Source organism: Typopeltis vanoorti, chromosome 24 (assembly GCF_054136105.1).
Source record: "Typopeltis vanoorti isolate ZY-2024b chromosome 24, IOZ_Tvanoo_1.0, whole genome shotgun sequence".
In the NCBI taxonomy this organism is placed as follows: Eukaryota; Metazoa; Arthropoda; class Arachnida; order Uropygi; family Thelyphonidae; genus Typopeltis; species Typopeltis vanoorti.
In genome coordinates this window covers 67,048,030-67,063,284 of record NC_143572.1, presented here as the reverse complement: position 1 = coordinate 67,063,284, position 15,255 = coordinate 67,048,030, and the positions used below count along the sequence as shown (strand labels likewise).

General features: G+C 37.1%; 1 protein-coding gene across 1 annotated transcript in view; it reads left to right on the top strand.

Moving 5' to 3' along the window:
• Window positions 1-15,255, top strand: part of LOC150093365 (succinate--CoA ligase [ADP-forming] subunit beta, mitochondrial-like) — a 257,429-nt gene that overhangs the window by 129,449 nt on the left and 112,725 nt on the right. Inside the window, exon 6 of the mRNA XM_090414021.1 lies at window positions 6,733-6,829. Coding sequence (XP_090270147.1) covers window positions 6,733-6,829 — 97 coding nt within the window. The remainder of the gene's footprint in view (window positions 1-6,732; window positions 6,830-15,255) is intronic.

Here is a 15,255-nt window from a genome sequence, read left to right as displayed (position 1 = left end):
CAGGTCTGGTCACCTGGATTCCTTGGAGATGAGGAGGCTGTGGAGAGGGTTCAGAGAAGAGTGACCAAGTTGGTGAGTGATATAAAAAATGTTCCCTACGTTGATAGATTGAGAGCTTGTGGATTGCAGAGATTGGTTGATAGGCGAAGAAGAGGGGATATGATAGAAACATTCAAATTACTAAAAGGTTTTTATAGGATTGATGCAGGGGAAATGTTTCAGCTGTGTGATAGTGATGGAAGAACAAGAGGTCATCTCTGGAAATTAAAGAAGAGTGTGGTTAACAAAGGTGTCAGAACAAGGTTTTTTGCCTGGAGGGTGGTGAATGAGTGGAATTCATTGCCTGACTTTGTTGTGAGCTCTTCATCTGTAAATGAATTCAAGAAGAGATATGACAGATATTGTTTTGCTAGTTTGGGTCTCCCGCGATGAGTCTACTGACTCCATGGAGATACCCGTAATAATAATAATAATAATAACCTTATCTTGCAACTGCCTGAACCCATGCTTTTGATGGGTGACTTTAACGGTCACAATACTCTATGGGGTAGTGCCAACACTAATAGATGAGGTCGAATCATTGAAAAAATTCTTGATAATAATAACCTTTCCCTTCTAAATAATAAACTCATTACTTTCTTTCATATGCCTGCCCGCTCATATTCTGCAATTGATCTTACAATCTGTTCCTCTTCCATTCTTCCACTGCTCATGTGGGACGTTGAAGAGAACATATATGGAAGTGATCATTTTCCTATCCTTTGTACAATGTCTTCACAGGAACCATGTTCACCCATACGGATACCTATATGGAAAATGGACCAGGCTGACTGGAACACTTTCTCTCATCTTGCAAAATTTAATGCTGATGCCATCAGTCAAACAGCTATCAATGAAGCTGTAAAATATATAACAGAATGCATTGTCCAGGCAGCAACAACCTCCATCCTAAAAACATCATCTCGATTCCCAGTCTATCCAAAGCCTTGGTGGAACCCAGAATGTCAGGCAGCCAAAAAAGATCAACACGGAGCATGGAGCATATTTCGTAGATACCCCACCACATCAAATTTAATAACTTTCAAGCATGCTTGAGCCAAAGCACATTATGTAAGCCATCAGAGTCAAAAACAATAATGGATCCAATTTACTACATCAATTAATCAAATGAACAGTCCAAAAAATTGTATGGGATAAAATTCGGAAAATGAAAGGCAGATATAGTACACATTGTCTGTCCACCTTAGACTATAATGGAGGTATTCTGGCTGATCCCAAAGCTATTGCAGATACTTTGGGAGAAACTTTTGCTAAAATCTCAGCAACAGCTTCATATTCTCTAGAATTTTTAATACTGAAAGAGCAGCAAGAGAAACAAAGGCTTAATTTTTTTTACCAACATTCTTCAGCCATTTGTCAAGGAGGAACTATAAAAAGAGCTCTCCTACAATCTCACTCTAGTGCAGTAGGACCTATCTACCATCATCTTCTATGAAACTTCTTCTCTTATTTTACAATAGAATACTTGCAGAGGAAGAGTTTCCAAATTCTTGGCATAAGTCAATTGTCATTGCTATCCCAAAACCAGGAAAAGATCCAACACAAGCAAATAATTATTGACCCATTGCTCTGACCAGCTGTCTTTGTAAGACACTAGAGAAAATGGTTAATGCCAGACTTCTCTGGTATTTAGAAGGCAACAGTCTTCTCGCCAATACACAATGAGGTTTCCGTAGACATCGATCAACTTTAGACCATTTAGTTCGGTTAGAAACTTGTATAAGAGATGCATTTCTGAAGCAAGAACATCTTATCTCAGTTTTTTTTTTTTTTTTTTTTTTTTTTTTTTTTACATCGAAAAAGCTTATGATACAGCCTGGAGATATGGCATATTAAAAGACCTCTGTGACCTAGGTCTCAAAGGACACCTCCCTATATTTATTAAAAACTTTCTGTGCACACAAACTTTCCAAGTCAGAATGGGAAGTACACTATCTCGACCATATCATCAAGAACAAGATGTTCCCCAAGGCTTTGTCTTAAGTGTAACCCTTTTTGCTATTAAAATTAACGCAATTATTGAACAGCTTCCTCCCACTGTAGAAAATGCTCTATATGTTGATGACTTTACAATTTACTGTCACTCGCATAACATGAGGGTAATTGAAAGGCAACTTCAGCAAGCAATTGATCATGTCTCTCTGTGGGCTCTTAATAATGGATTTAGATTTTCAACAGAAAAAAGTGTCTGTATACACTTCTGTTGAAAACGCACTCATCACCCAGATCCTGAACTAAGAATAGGACATACTGTTATTCCAATAGCTACAGAAATCAAGTTCTTGGGACTCATCTTTGACAGAAAACTCGCATTTCTAGCACACATTCATCAACTAAGAGAAAAGTGCAAAAGAACTTTGAACCTCCTTCACACTTTATCCTCTACTGAGTGGGATGCTGATCGAGCTTCATTGCTCCATCTTTATCATGTACTTATACGTTCAAAGCTGGATTATGGGTCCCAAGTATGGTTCGGCAAAACAGAGTAACCTATGAATGTTGGATTCCATCCATCATCAGGGTATTCTGATAGCTACTGGTGCATTTCCCCCCTCACTCAAAGTCTCTATGTTGAAGGAAATGAACTGGCTTTATCACTTCGACAGAAACAGTTGTCTCTTAATTATGCCCTAAAAATAAAATCTCTCCCAGATCACTCTACATGGAATAGTATCTTCTCTCTGCATTGGGAAGCTCAATATCACAAACATCAAACTGCTATACATCCTTTTGGTATTCGTATTAAAGGAACTGTGCAAGCTGTTAATATAAATGTTGACAACATTAGCCACACTAAACATTAAGCATTCCTCCATGGAAGGTTTGCACACCATCCTGCAATCTGTCACTTTGTCAGCTACAGAAATCTTATATCCCGTCATCCATTTACCTGCAATTGTTTAATGCACACAGAGCAACACATGCCAATTTCTTACCCACCTATACTGATGGTTCAAGAACTAACACCTCTGTTGGCTGTGCTGCTGTGTTAATCATCATCGTCATCAAATTCCTGCCATGTACCCTCAAGGGGTGTACAGGATATGATAGTACTACATGAAAAAAATTACATCATTACTAGCTTCCTATCTACAATTTTCCTCCAAATCAGTCTGTTACTTGTCAAGACTCCAACATTATCAGATCTTATATTTCTATTGTCTAAGGTACTTTGTACCTTATCAATCCAACTATATCTTGGTCTTCCTCTGGGTCGTTTTGCTGCCAACCTGGCAGAGGACACTTGTTTTGCTAATCTTTCTTCACCCATTCTGTTTAAGTGACCATACCACCTGAGATTAGCTCTGCTAACGTATTCCTGGATGCTGACATTGTCAAGTTCTTTCCTAATATCCTCGTTTTTAATATGATATTGCCATTGATGCCATCTGTTCACACCTCTAATCTTTCTCAGGACTCTCATATCTGTGGTCTCTAGTCTTGGGTCAAGTGTTTTACTTCTGACCCAGCTCTCAGATCCATAAGTTAAAACTGGCTTGAACACTGTCTTGTATACAGATAACTTAGCGTTCTGACTAATTTCTCTCTTATTCCATATGAATTTATTCAATTGACTTCCCACCATACCAGCTTTGCTGATTCTGTTGTCTATTTCTATATTTAATTTATCATCTTCACTAAAAATCATGCCTAAGTAGCTGAAATGTTTTACTTGTTCCACAGGTTCTCCATTCACAACACAGTTGACATTTTCAATGATTCTGCCTATTTTCATTGTCTTTGTCTTTTTAATGCTGACCTTCATACCATATCTATTACAACAGTTATTCAATTTAGTTAGAGAATCTTGCAGACTTGTAGCGGATTTATTTAGAAGTATAACATCATCCGCATAAAGCAAAGAGCTGACATTAACATCTCCAATTTTGATATCATGTGTAATACCACTTTCCTTCATAATGTGATCCATATAGATAATGAATAACAGAGGGGATAATGTACATCCTTGTCTCACACCAGATTTAACATTAAACCATCTTCCTGTACTTCCTTCAATTCTAACTGCTGACTTACAACTCAAATAAAGACTAAGTATTGCTTGATATAATGCCCCATTGACACCATATAACTGGAGCGTATTGAATAGCTTCTCTCTTGGCACCTTGTCATATGCCTTTTCCAGATCAACAAAACTTAAATACAGATCTTTGTTACATTCCCATGCTTTCTCGACTATTTGTCGTAAAGTGAAGATCTGATCCTGACAGCCTCTATTTGGCCTGAATCCAGCTTGTTCTTCACCAAGCTTTTCTTCCACAATTCTTCTCAACCGTTTCTCAAGTATACTGGCATAAAAAAATACAGAGAAATACTGCTGTAATTCTCACATTCAGTTTTATTTTCCTTGTTATATATGGGTACTAAGAGCTCTACTCCAATCATCTTGAATTTGTCCCTCTGTCCATGCCCTCAGAACTATGCAGTGCAGCCACTGTAAGTCTTTTTTATATCCCCTTACTTGAGCATTTCTGGTTGAATATCATCTACTTTTGTTGCCTTTCCACATTTCAGGCCTTTGATGGCTTTTTCTACTTCAGGTATGGATATGTATTCCTGGTTGCATGCCTGGTCTGTGTTTTTTATCACTGTGCTGTCATCACTGCTAGTTTCATTTTGCAATTTTTCGAAGTAATTACTCCATACTTCAAGGATATCTTTTTCTTTTTAAAGCACTCTTTCCTCCATTTCTGAGCTTCTTCAACAACCTCCAGAATATCATGCCACCTTCTTGATATTTATTTTCTATGTTTTTACCAAAGTCTTCCCATGACTTTTGTTTAGCTAGTTTTACATAGTGTTTAGCTTTCTTACATCTGTCTCTGTATTATCTAAGAGCACAAGCTGACTTATTTGCCAGGAACTTTTGACATGCTTTCTCCTTTTCCTTTACTGCCTCTTTAACTTCCTGTGTCCACCATGATTTTTTTATCCTTGCACACAACCTCACCACATGCTTCTCTGGCTGAATCATAAGCATTAATGTTTTCTTCAGAGCTTGCCATTGAATCTCCAAGGTTGGATTCCTGTGTTCTCAAATGCTTTCATTTTTTTTTAATATTGTGTGTATATTTTAGTTTACAGTTCATATCTGAGAGCTGCTTAACTTTTATTCGCTTTAAAACTTTTTTACATGTCATTCTTTTCAATATGAAATTTAATTTTATCCTGCTCAAGTCTAAATGGTGATCACTTCCAATTTCAAATCCCCTGTACATTCTACTGTCCTGCACAAGAGAGAAAACATCATTATGAACAATAACATAGTCAATGAGACTTTTCTTATTCCATGCATCTTCTCTCCATGTGAATTTGTGCACATTTTTATGTTGAAACATGGTGCTAGTAATAATTAGTCCATGTCCTGAGTAGAAATCCAACAAGTATTTGTCATTATTATTAGCTTTGGTCTTTTCTCCAAATTTTCCCAAAATATTTTTGTATGTGACAATTTGTATGTTGAGTACATTATATGCATACAACAAAGAGCTGAGTTTGCTCGGATTATAATATCAGGTTTAATGCCACTTTCTTTCATAATGTGATAGATAATAAATAAGAGTGAACATAGTGTGCATCCTTGCCTTGTACCAACATCAAATGATCTTCCTATGCTCCCTTCAGTTCTAACTGCCAACTTACAGCTTAAGTATAGACTAAGTATTACTTGATATAATGTCCCATTTACACCATATAGCTATAAAATTGTGAAAATCTTTTCTCTGTTGTTGCCTACTTTTTTTCAGATCTATGAAACTTAAGTACTGAATCTTGTTATATTCCCATTTCTCGACTGTTTTTTGTAAAGTGAAAATCTGATCTTGAACTTTTATTTACCCTGAATCCAGCTTGTTCTTCTCCAAGTTTCTCTTCCACAATTTTTCTTAGCCTTTTATCAAGTTCATTTGTAAAAATCTTACCTGGAACACTTAGTAGAGAAATTCCTCTAATTGTCACATTCAGCTCTATTCCCTTTTTTATAGATGGAAGGGAGATCTAAACATTTGGAATAAAAATATAAATAAAAACACACTTTTTTAGGAAGTCTATAAAAGTCATTTTGCACTACCTCTGGCAGTTTTCATGAGTCATAAAAGTATTAAAAGTAATTTCTCTTTTCCTGAAAGATTCATGTTGTTATTATTTTTTATTTTTGTATTGGTTGGCAATATTTTTTTCAACATCAATGCTAATAATTTTTCACTTTCATAAAAGTATTACATGTGGGCCTTGTGTTGCTCATCTGTTTTAAGCTGTTGTATACGCATGTGCACACACACACACAAACTCCTCCTCCTCCCCCCCCCCTCCAGTATTCACATAAATTATTATTTTATCCATCCTCTGGTTTTGCAATATGAATAGCTCTATAAATATATAAAATCTTAAAATTATATAATAAATTAGGAAAAAAAAGTTTTGAATTATCACAGTCACTTGACAAAATTTTTCAAAGCATTTTTGGCCTTTTTCTTGAGTATTTGGAGTCAGGTCTTCAAGCGTATATTTGAATTATATGTAACAATTTTAAATTATGTATATAATTAGTATGGCTTTCATTGTAATGAACACAGATGTCTTGGTTCTTATATTATGTTAAACTTCACTTTTCAGAATTTGATTTAGTGAATTAAAAGGCCAATTGTTTTGCAGGCAGCTCAGCTCATAACAAAATTGTATGAAGCTTTCCTTAAGTATGATGCTGTAATGATTGAGATAAATCCTCTTTGTGAGGATATACATGGAACAGGTAAATGTTGTAAAAATTTCTGATTGTAGTAGTGTTATAAAATATTCTTATTCTAAGAGGACTGATCGAAAATATCTGGTCAGAATTTATTTTAAGGAAAATTAGTCATACTGTTGAAGTGGTAACTATGTAGGATATTTGACATCTCTTAAATGCTAGCTACCAGAACTAATGGTGTCAATTTGATGCATTTACTAATTCATTTGTGAATGAACTGATCATAAACACAAGTATAATTTTTCCTTTCATTGTATTGTGAAATAGATGTGTTATAGTGCAACATATGTGCATAAAGTTTTTTTATTGAAGTTTTGCAGCAGATGGCCAAGATGACTACAAAAAGTGCTTAAAATGTAACTACAGGCGTTCAGAGAAAGTATTGAAATGACCCAAAATATTTGAATGGTTTTTCTCTCAAGGTAATGCCGATTGCTTACTTTGATGTGGAGAATCTGATACATCAGGTCTTCCACATCAACCTGTGGAATCATTCACCTTTATGATGCTGATTATCAAATACACCCTCACAGATGTGCTGTGTTTCTTCACTGTGAGAAAGTGCTCTGCCACCATGGGAATGATGTGCTTCTTCAGGCTGAACTGTTAATTGAGAGTATTTTTCAGCTGAATATGACACAGTTGCTGCAGGCCATTCCCAAACAGAGGTGCATCAGACAATGATAGGATTGCTGGTAATAGTGGCATACAAGTAATTTGCATGTATTTTAATTTCACTACAGGAAAATCTGTCCTGTGTGCTTTTGATCAGTCTTTCTGTAAGTGCTGTTTTAATTTTTTTTTTTCTGTTTATTGTCTTTTAAAAATTAGGCCAAGTAAAAGTATTTTGTTGTCATCATATTTCCAGACATATTCTCAAGGCTTATATGTAGAAATCTTTTATCTTCATGTATAAGTGATCATGCTACCTTATCTTTTGGGGGGGGGGGGGGGTGGGGGGGGGGGGGGGTGGGGGGGGGGGGGGGTGGGGGGGGGGGGGGGTGGGGGGGGGGGGGGGTGGGGGGGGGGGGGGGTGGGGGGGGGGGGGGGTGGGGGGGGGGGGGGGTGGGGGGGGGGGGGGGTGGGGGGGGGGGGGGGTGGGGGGGGGGGGGGGTGGGGGGGGGGGGGGGTGGGGGGGGGGGGGGGTGGGGGGGGGGGGGGGTGGGGGGGGGGGGGGGTGGGGGGGGGGGGGGGTGGGGGGGGGGGGGGGTGGGGGGGGGGGGGGGTGGGGGGGGGGGGGGGTGGGGGGGGGGGGGGGTGGGGGGGGGGGGGGGTGGGGGGGGGGGGGGGTGGGGGGGGGGGGGGGTGGGGGGGGGGGGGGGTGGGGGGGGGGGGGGGTGGGGGGGGGGGGGGGTGGGGGGGGGGGGGGGTGGGGGGGGGGGGGGGTGGGGGGGGGGGGGGGTGGGGGGGGGGGGGGGTGGGGGGGGGGGGGGGTGGAATCTCAGCAACAGCTTCATATTCTCTAGAATTTTTAATACTGAAAGAGCAGCAAGAGAAACAAAGGCTTAATTTTTTTTACCAACATTCTTCAGCCATTTGTCAAGGAGGAACTATAAAAAGAGCTCTCCTACAATCTCACTCTAGTGCAGTAGGACCTATCTACCATCATCTTCTATGAAACTTCTTCTCTTATTTTACAATAGAATACTTGCAGAGGAAGAGTTTCCAAATTCTTGGCATAAGTCAATTGTCATTGCTATCCCAAAACCAGGAAAAGATCCAACACAAGCAAATAATTATTGACCCATTGCTCTGACCAGCTGTCTTTGTAAGACACTAGAGAAAATGGTTAATGCCAGACTTCTCTGGTATTTAGAAGGCAACAGTCTTCTCGCCAATACACAATGAGGTTTCCGTAGACATCGATCAACTTTAGACCATTTAGTTCGGTTAGAAACTTGTATAAGAGATGCATTTCTGAAGCAAGAACATCTTATCTCAGTTTTTTTTTTTTTTTTTTTTTTTTTTTTTTTTTTTTTTTTTTTACATCGAAAAAGCTTATGATACAGCCTGGAGATATGGCATATTAAAAGACCTCTGTGACCTAGGTCTCAAAGGACACCTCCCTATATTTATTAAAAACTTTCTGTGCACACAAACTTTCCAAGTCAGAATGGGAAGTACACTATCTCGACCATATCATCAAGAACAAGATGTTCCCCAAGGCTTTGTCTTAAGTGTAACCCTTTTTGCTATTAAAATTAACGCAATTATTGAACAGCTTCCTCCCACTGTAGAAAATGCTCTATATGTTGATGACTTTACAATTTACTGTCACTCGCATAACATGAGGGTAATTGAAAGGCAACTTCAGCAAGCAATTGATCATGTCTCTCTGTGGGCTCTTAATAATGGATTTAGATTTTCAACAGAAAAAAGTGTCTGTATACACTTCTGTTGAAAACGCACTCATCACCCAGATCCTGAACTAAGAATAGGACATACTGTTATTCCAATAGCTACAGAAATCAAGTTCTTGGGACTCATCTTTGACAGAAAACTCGCATTTCTAGCACACATTCATCAACTAAGAGAAAAGTGCAAAAGAACTTTGAACCTCCTTCACACTTTATCCTCTACTGAGTGGGATGCTGATCGAGCTTCATTGCTCCATCTTTATCATGTACTTATACGTTCAAAGCTGGATTATGGGTCCCAAGTATGGTTCGGCAAAACAGAGTAACCTATGAATGTTGGATTCCATCCATCATCAGGGTATTCTGATAGCTACTGGTGCATTTCCCCCCTCACTCAAAGTCTCTATGTTGAAGGAAATGAACTGGCTTTATCACTTCGACAGAAACAGTTGTCTCTTAATTATGCCCTAAAAATAAAATCTCTCCCAGATCACTCTACATGGAATAGTATCTTCTCTCTGCATTGGGAAGCTCAATATCACAAACATCAAACTGCTATACATCCTTTTGGTATTCGTATTAAAGGAACTGTGCAAGCTGTTAATATAAATGTTGACAACATTAGCCACACTAAACATTAAGCATTCCTCCATGGAAGGTTTGCACACCATCCTGCAATCTGTCACTTTGTCAGCTACAGAAATCTTATATCCCGTCATCCATTTACCTGCAATTGTTTAATGCACACAGAGCAACACATGCCAATTTCTTACCCACCTATACTGATGGTTCAAGAACTAACACCTCTGTTGGCTGTGCTGCTGTGTTAATCATCATCGTCATCAAATTCCTGCCATGTACCCTCAAGGGGTGTACAGGATATGATAGTACTACATGAAAAAAATTACATCATTACTAGCTTCCTATCTACAATTTTCCTCCAAATCAGTCTGTTACTTGTCAAGACTCCAACATTATCAGATCTTATATTTCTATTGTCTAAGGTACTTTGTACCTTATCAATCCAACTATATCTTGGTCTTCCTCTGGGTCGTTTTGCTGCCAACCTGGCAGAGGACACTTGTTTTGCTAATCTTTCTTCACCCATTCTGTTTAAGTGACCATACCACCTGAGATTAGCTCTGCTAACGTATTCCTGGATGCTGACATTGTCAAGTTCTTTCCTAATATCCTCGTTTTTAATATGATATTGCCATTGATGCCATCTGTTCACACCTCTAATCTTTCTCAGGACTCTCATATCTGTGGTCTCTAGTCTTGGGTCAAGTGTTTTACTTCTGACCCAGCTCTCAGATCCATAAGTTAAAACTGGCTTGAACACTGTCTTGTATACAGATAACTTAGCGTTCTGACTAATTTCTCTCTTATTCCATATGAATTTATTCAATTGACTTCCCACCATACCAGCTTTGCTGATTCTGTTGTCTATTTCTATATTTAATTTATCATCTTCACTAAAAATCATGCCTAAGTAGCTGAAATGTTTTACTTGTTCCACAGGTTCTCCATTCACAACACAGTTGACATTTTCAATGATTCTGCCTATTTTCATTGTCTTTGTCTTTTTAATGCTGACCTTCATACCATATCTATTACAACAGTTATTCAATTTAGTTAGAGAATCTTGCAGACTTGTAGCGGATTTATTTAGAAGTATAACATCATCCGCATAAAGCAAAGAGCTGACATTAACATCTCCAATTTTGATATCATGTGTAATACCACTTTCCTTCATAATGTGATCCATATAGATAATGAATAACAGAGGGGATAATGTACATCCTTGTCTCACACCAGATTTAACATTAAACCATCTTCCTGTACTTCCTTCAATTCTAACTGCTGACTTACAACTCAAATAAAGACTAAGTATTGCTTGATATAATGCCCCATTGACACCATATAACTGGAGCGTATTGAATAGCTTCTCTCTTGGCACCTTGTCATATGCCTTTTCCAGATCAACAAAACTTAAATACAGATCTTTGTTACATTCCCATGCTTTCTCGACTATTTGTCGTAAAGTGAAGATCTGATCCTGACAGCCTCTATTTGGCCTGAATCCAGCTTGTTCTTCACCAAGCTTTTCTTCCACAATTCTTCTCAACCGTTTCTCAAGTATACTGGCATAAAAAAATACAGAGAAATACTGCTGTAATTCTCACATTCAGTTTTATTTTCCTTGTTATATATGGGTACTAAGAGCTCTACTCCAATCATCTTGAATTTGTCCCTCTGTCCATGCCCTCAGAACTATGCAGTGCAGCCACTGTAAGTCTTTTTTATATCCCCTTACTTGAGCATTTCTGGTTGAATATCATCTACTTTTGTTGCCTTTCCACATTTCAGGCCTTTGATGGCTTTTTCTACTTCAGGTATGGATATGTATTCCTGGTTGCATGCCTGGTCTGTGTTTTTTATCACTGTGCTGTCATCACTGCTAGTTTCATTTTGCAATTTTTCGAAGTAATTACTCCATACTTCAAGGATATCTTTTTCTTTTTAAAGCACTCTTTCCTCCATTTCTGAGCTTCTTCAACAACCTCCAGAATATCATGCCACCTTCTTGATATTTATTTTCTATGTTTTTACCAAAGTCTTCCCATGACTTTTGTTTAGCTAGTTTTACATAGTGTTTAGCTTTCTTACATCTGTCTCTGTATTATCTAAGAGCACAAGCTGACTTATTTGCCAGGAACTTTTGACATGCTTTCTCCTTTTCCTTTACTGCCTCTTTAACTTCCTGTGTCCACCATGATTTTTTTATCCTTGCACACAACCTCACCACATGCTTCTCTGGCTGAATCATAAGCATTAATGTTTTCTTCAGAGCTTGCCATTGAATCTCCAAGGTTGGATTCCTGTGTTCTCAAATGCTTTCATTTTTTTTTAATATTGTGTGTATATTTTAGTTTACAGTTCATATCTGAGAGCTGCTTAACTTTTATTCGCTTTAAAACTTTTTTACATGTCATTCTTTTCAATATGAAATTTAATTTTATCCTGCTCAAGTCTAAATGGTGATCACTTCCAATTTCAAATCCCCTGTACATTCTACTGTCCTGCACAAGAGAGAAAACATCATTATGAACAATAACATAGTCAATGAGACTTTTCTTATTCCATGCATCTTCTCTCCATGTGAATTTGTGCACATTTTTATGTTGAAACATGGTGCTAGTAATAATTAGTCCATGTCCTGAGTAGAAATCCAACAAGTATTTGTCATTATTATTAGCTTTGGTCTTTTCTCCAAATTTTCCCAAAATATTTTTGTATGTGACAATTTGTATGTTGAGTACATTATATGCATACAACAAAGAGCTGAGTTTGCTCGGATTATAATATCAGGTTTAATGCCACTTTCTTTCATAATGTGATAGATAATAAATAAGAGTGAACATAGTGTGCATCCTTGCCTTGTACCAACATCAAATGATCTTCCTATGCTCCCTTCAGTTCTAACTGCCAACTTACAGCTTAAGTATAGACTAAGTATTACTTGATATAATGTCCCATTTACACCATATAGCTATAAAATTGTGAAAATCTTTTCTCTGTTGTTGCCTACTTTTTTTCAGATCTATGAAACTTAAGTACTGAATCTTGTTATATTCCCATTTCTCGACTGTTTTTTGTAAAGTGAAAATCTGATCTTGAACTTTTATTTACCCTGAATCCAGCTTGTTCTTCTCCAAGTTTCTCTTCCACAATTTTTCTTAGCCTTTTATCAAGTTCATTTGTAAAAATCTTACCTGGAACACTTAGTAGAGAAATTCCTCTAATTGTCACATTCAGCTCTATTCCCTTTTTTATAGATGGAAGGGAGATCTAAACATTTGGAATAAAAATATAAATAAAAACACACTTTTTTAGGAAGTCTATAAAAGTCATTTTGCACTACCTCTGGCAGTTTTCATGAGTCATAAAAGTATTAAAAGTAATTTCTCTTTTCCTGAAAGATTCATGTTGTTATTATTTTTTATTTTTGTATTGGTTGGCAATATTTTTTTCAACATCAATGCTAATAATTTTTCACTTTCATAAAAGTATTACATGTGGGCCTTGTGTTGCTCATCTGTTTTAAGCTGTTGTATACGCATGTGCACACACACACACAAACTCCTCCTCCTCCCCCCCCCCTCCAGTATTCACATAAATTATTATTTTATCCATCCTCTGGTTTTGCAATATGAATAGCTCTATAAATATATAAAATCTTAAAATTATATAATAAATTAGGAAAAAAAAGTTTTGAATTATCACAGTCACTTGACAAAATTTTTCAAAGCATTTTTGGCCTTTTTCTTGAGTATTTGGAGTCAGGTCTTCAAGCGTATATTTGAATTATATGTAACAATTTTAAATTATGTATATAATTAGTATGGCTTTCATTGTAATGAACACAGATGTCTTGGTTCTTATATTATGTTAAACTTCACTTTTCAGAATTTGATTTAGTGAATTAAAAGGCCAATTGTTTTGCAGGCAGCTCAGCTCATAACAAAATTGTATGAAGCTTTCCTTAAGTATGATGCTGTAATGATTGAGATAAATCCTCTTTGTGAGGATATACATGGAACAGGTAAATGTTGTAAAAATTTCTGATTGTAGTAGTGTTATAAAATATTCTTATTCTAAGAGGACTGATCGAAAATATCTGGTCAGAATTTATTTTAAGGAAAATTAGTCATACTGTTGAAGTGGTAACTATGTAGGATATTTGACATCTCTTAAATGCTAGCTACCAGAACTAATGGTGTCAATTTGATGCATTTACTAATTCATTTGTGAATGAACTGATCATAAACACAAGTATAATTTTTCCTTTCATTGTATTGTGAAATAGATGTGTTATAGTGCAACATATGTGCATAAAGTTTTTTTATTGAAGTTTTGCAGCAGATGGCCAAGATGACTACAAAAAGTGCTTAAAATGTAACTACAGGCGTTCAGAGAAAGTATTGAAATGACCCAAAATATTTGAATGGTTTTTCTCTCAAGGTAATGCCGATTGCTTACTTTGATGTGGAGAATCTGATACATCAGGTCTTCCACATCAACCTGTGGAATCATTCACCTTTATGATGCTGATTATCAAATACACCCTCACAGATGTGCTGTGTTTCTTCACTGTGAGAAAGTGCTCTGCCACCATGGGAATGATGTGCTTCTTCAGGCTGAACTGTTAATTGAGAGTATTTTTCAGCTGAATATGACACAGTTGCTGCAGGCCATTCCCAAACAGAGGTGCATCAGACAATGATAGGATTGCTGGTAATAGTGGCATACAAGTAATTTGCATGTATTTTAATTTCACTACAGGAAAATCTGTCCTGTGTGCTTTTGATCAGTCTTTCTGTAAGTGCTGTTTTAATTTTTTTTTTTCTGTTTATTGTCTTTTAAAAATTAGGCCAAGTAAAAGTATTTTGTTGTCATCATATTTCCAGACATATTCTCAAGGCTTATATGTAGAAATCTTTTATCTTCATGTATAAGTGATCATGCTACCTTATCTTTAGATCTACTTACACCAGCTTGAATAATAATAATGTCCAGTTCTTAATAATAACTTCATTTTTAATATGGTTCTTGTACCATTCAAGTAATCTGTTATTCTAATTTTCCAAAGATATCCTGTATCTGTGGTCTCCAATGTTTGATTAGCTGTTTAATTTTCTAATCCACTCTGGTGTCCATTGTATAAAAGCTATCAACTTGGTGTTTGCAACGTTGAGTTCACTGCTACCTCTTCACTGGATGAAAAAACTCAGGTGTATGAGGTGGTGGCAGTATTAGAGCTGTTGCACAAACTGAATAAGAATTCAGCAATAGGGCCAGATATACAGCAATATCAGCAATAGGGCCAGATATACAGATATACTGGATGATGAACCAGTTACATATGAAGAAATAGAATATACTCTAAGTCAAATGAAAACAGGTAAAACACCAGGCCCTGACCAGATCCCTATTGAATTGTTAAAGAAAGTAAATGAGAACACACTTGATGACCTAAAGGTTATTTTTAATAACATCTGTGATACAGGA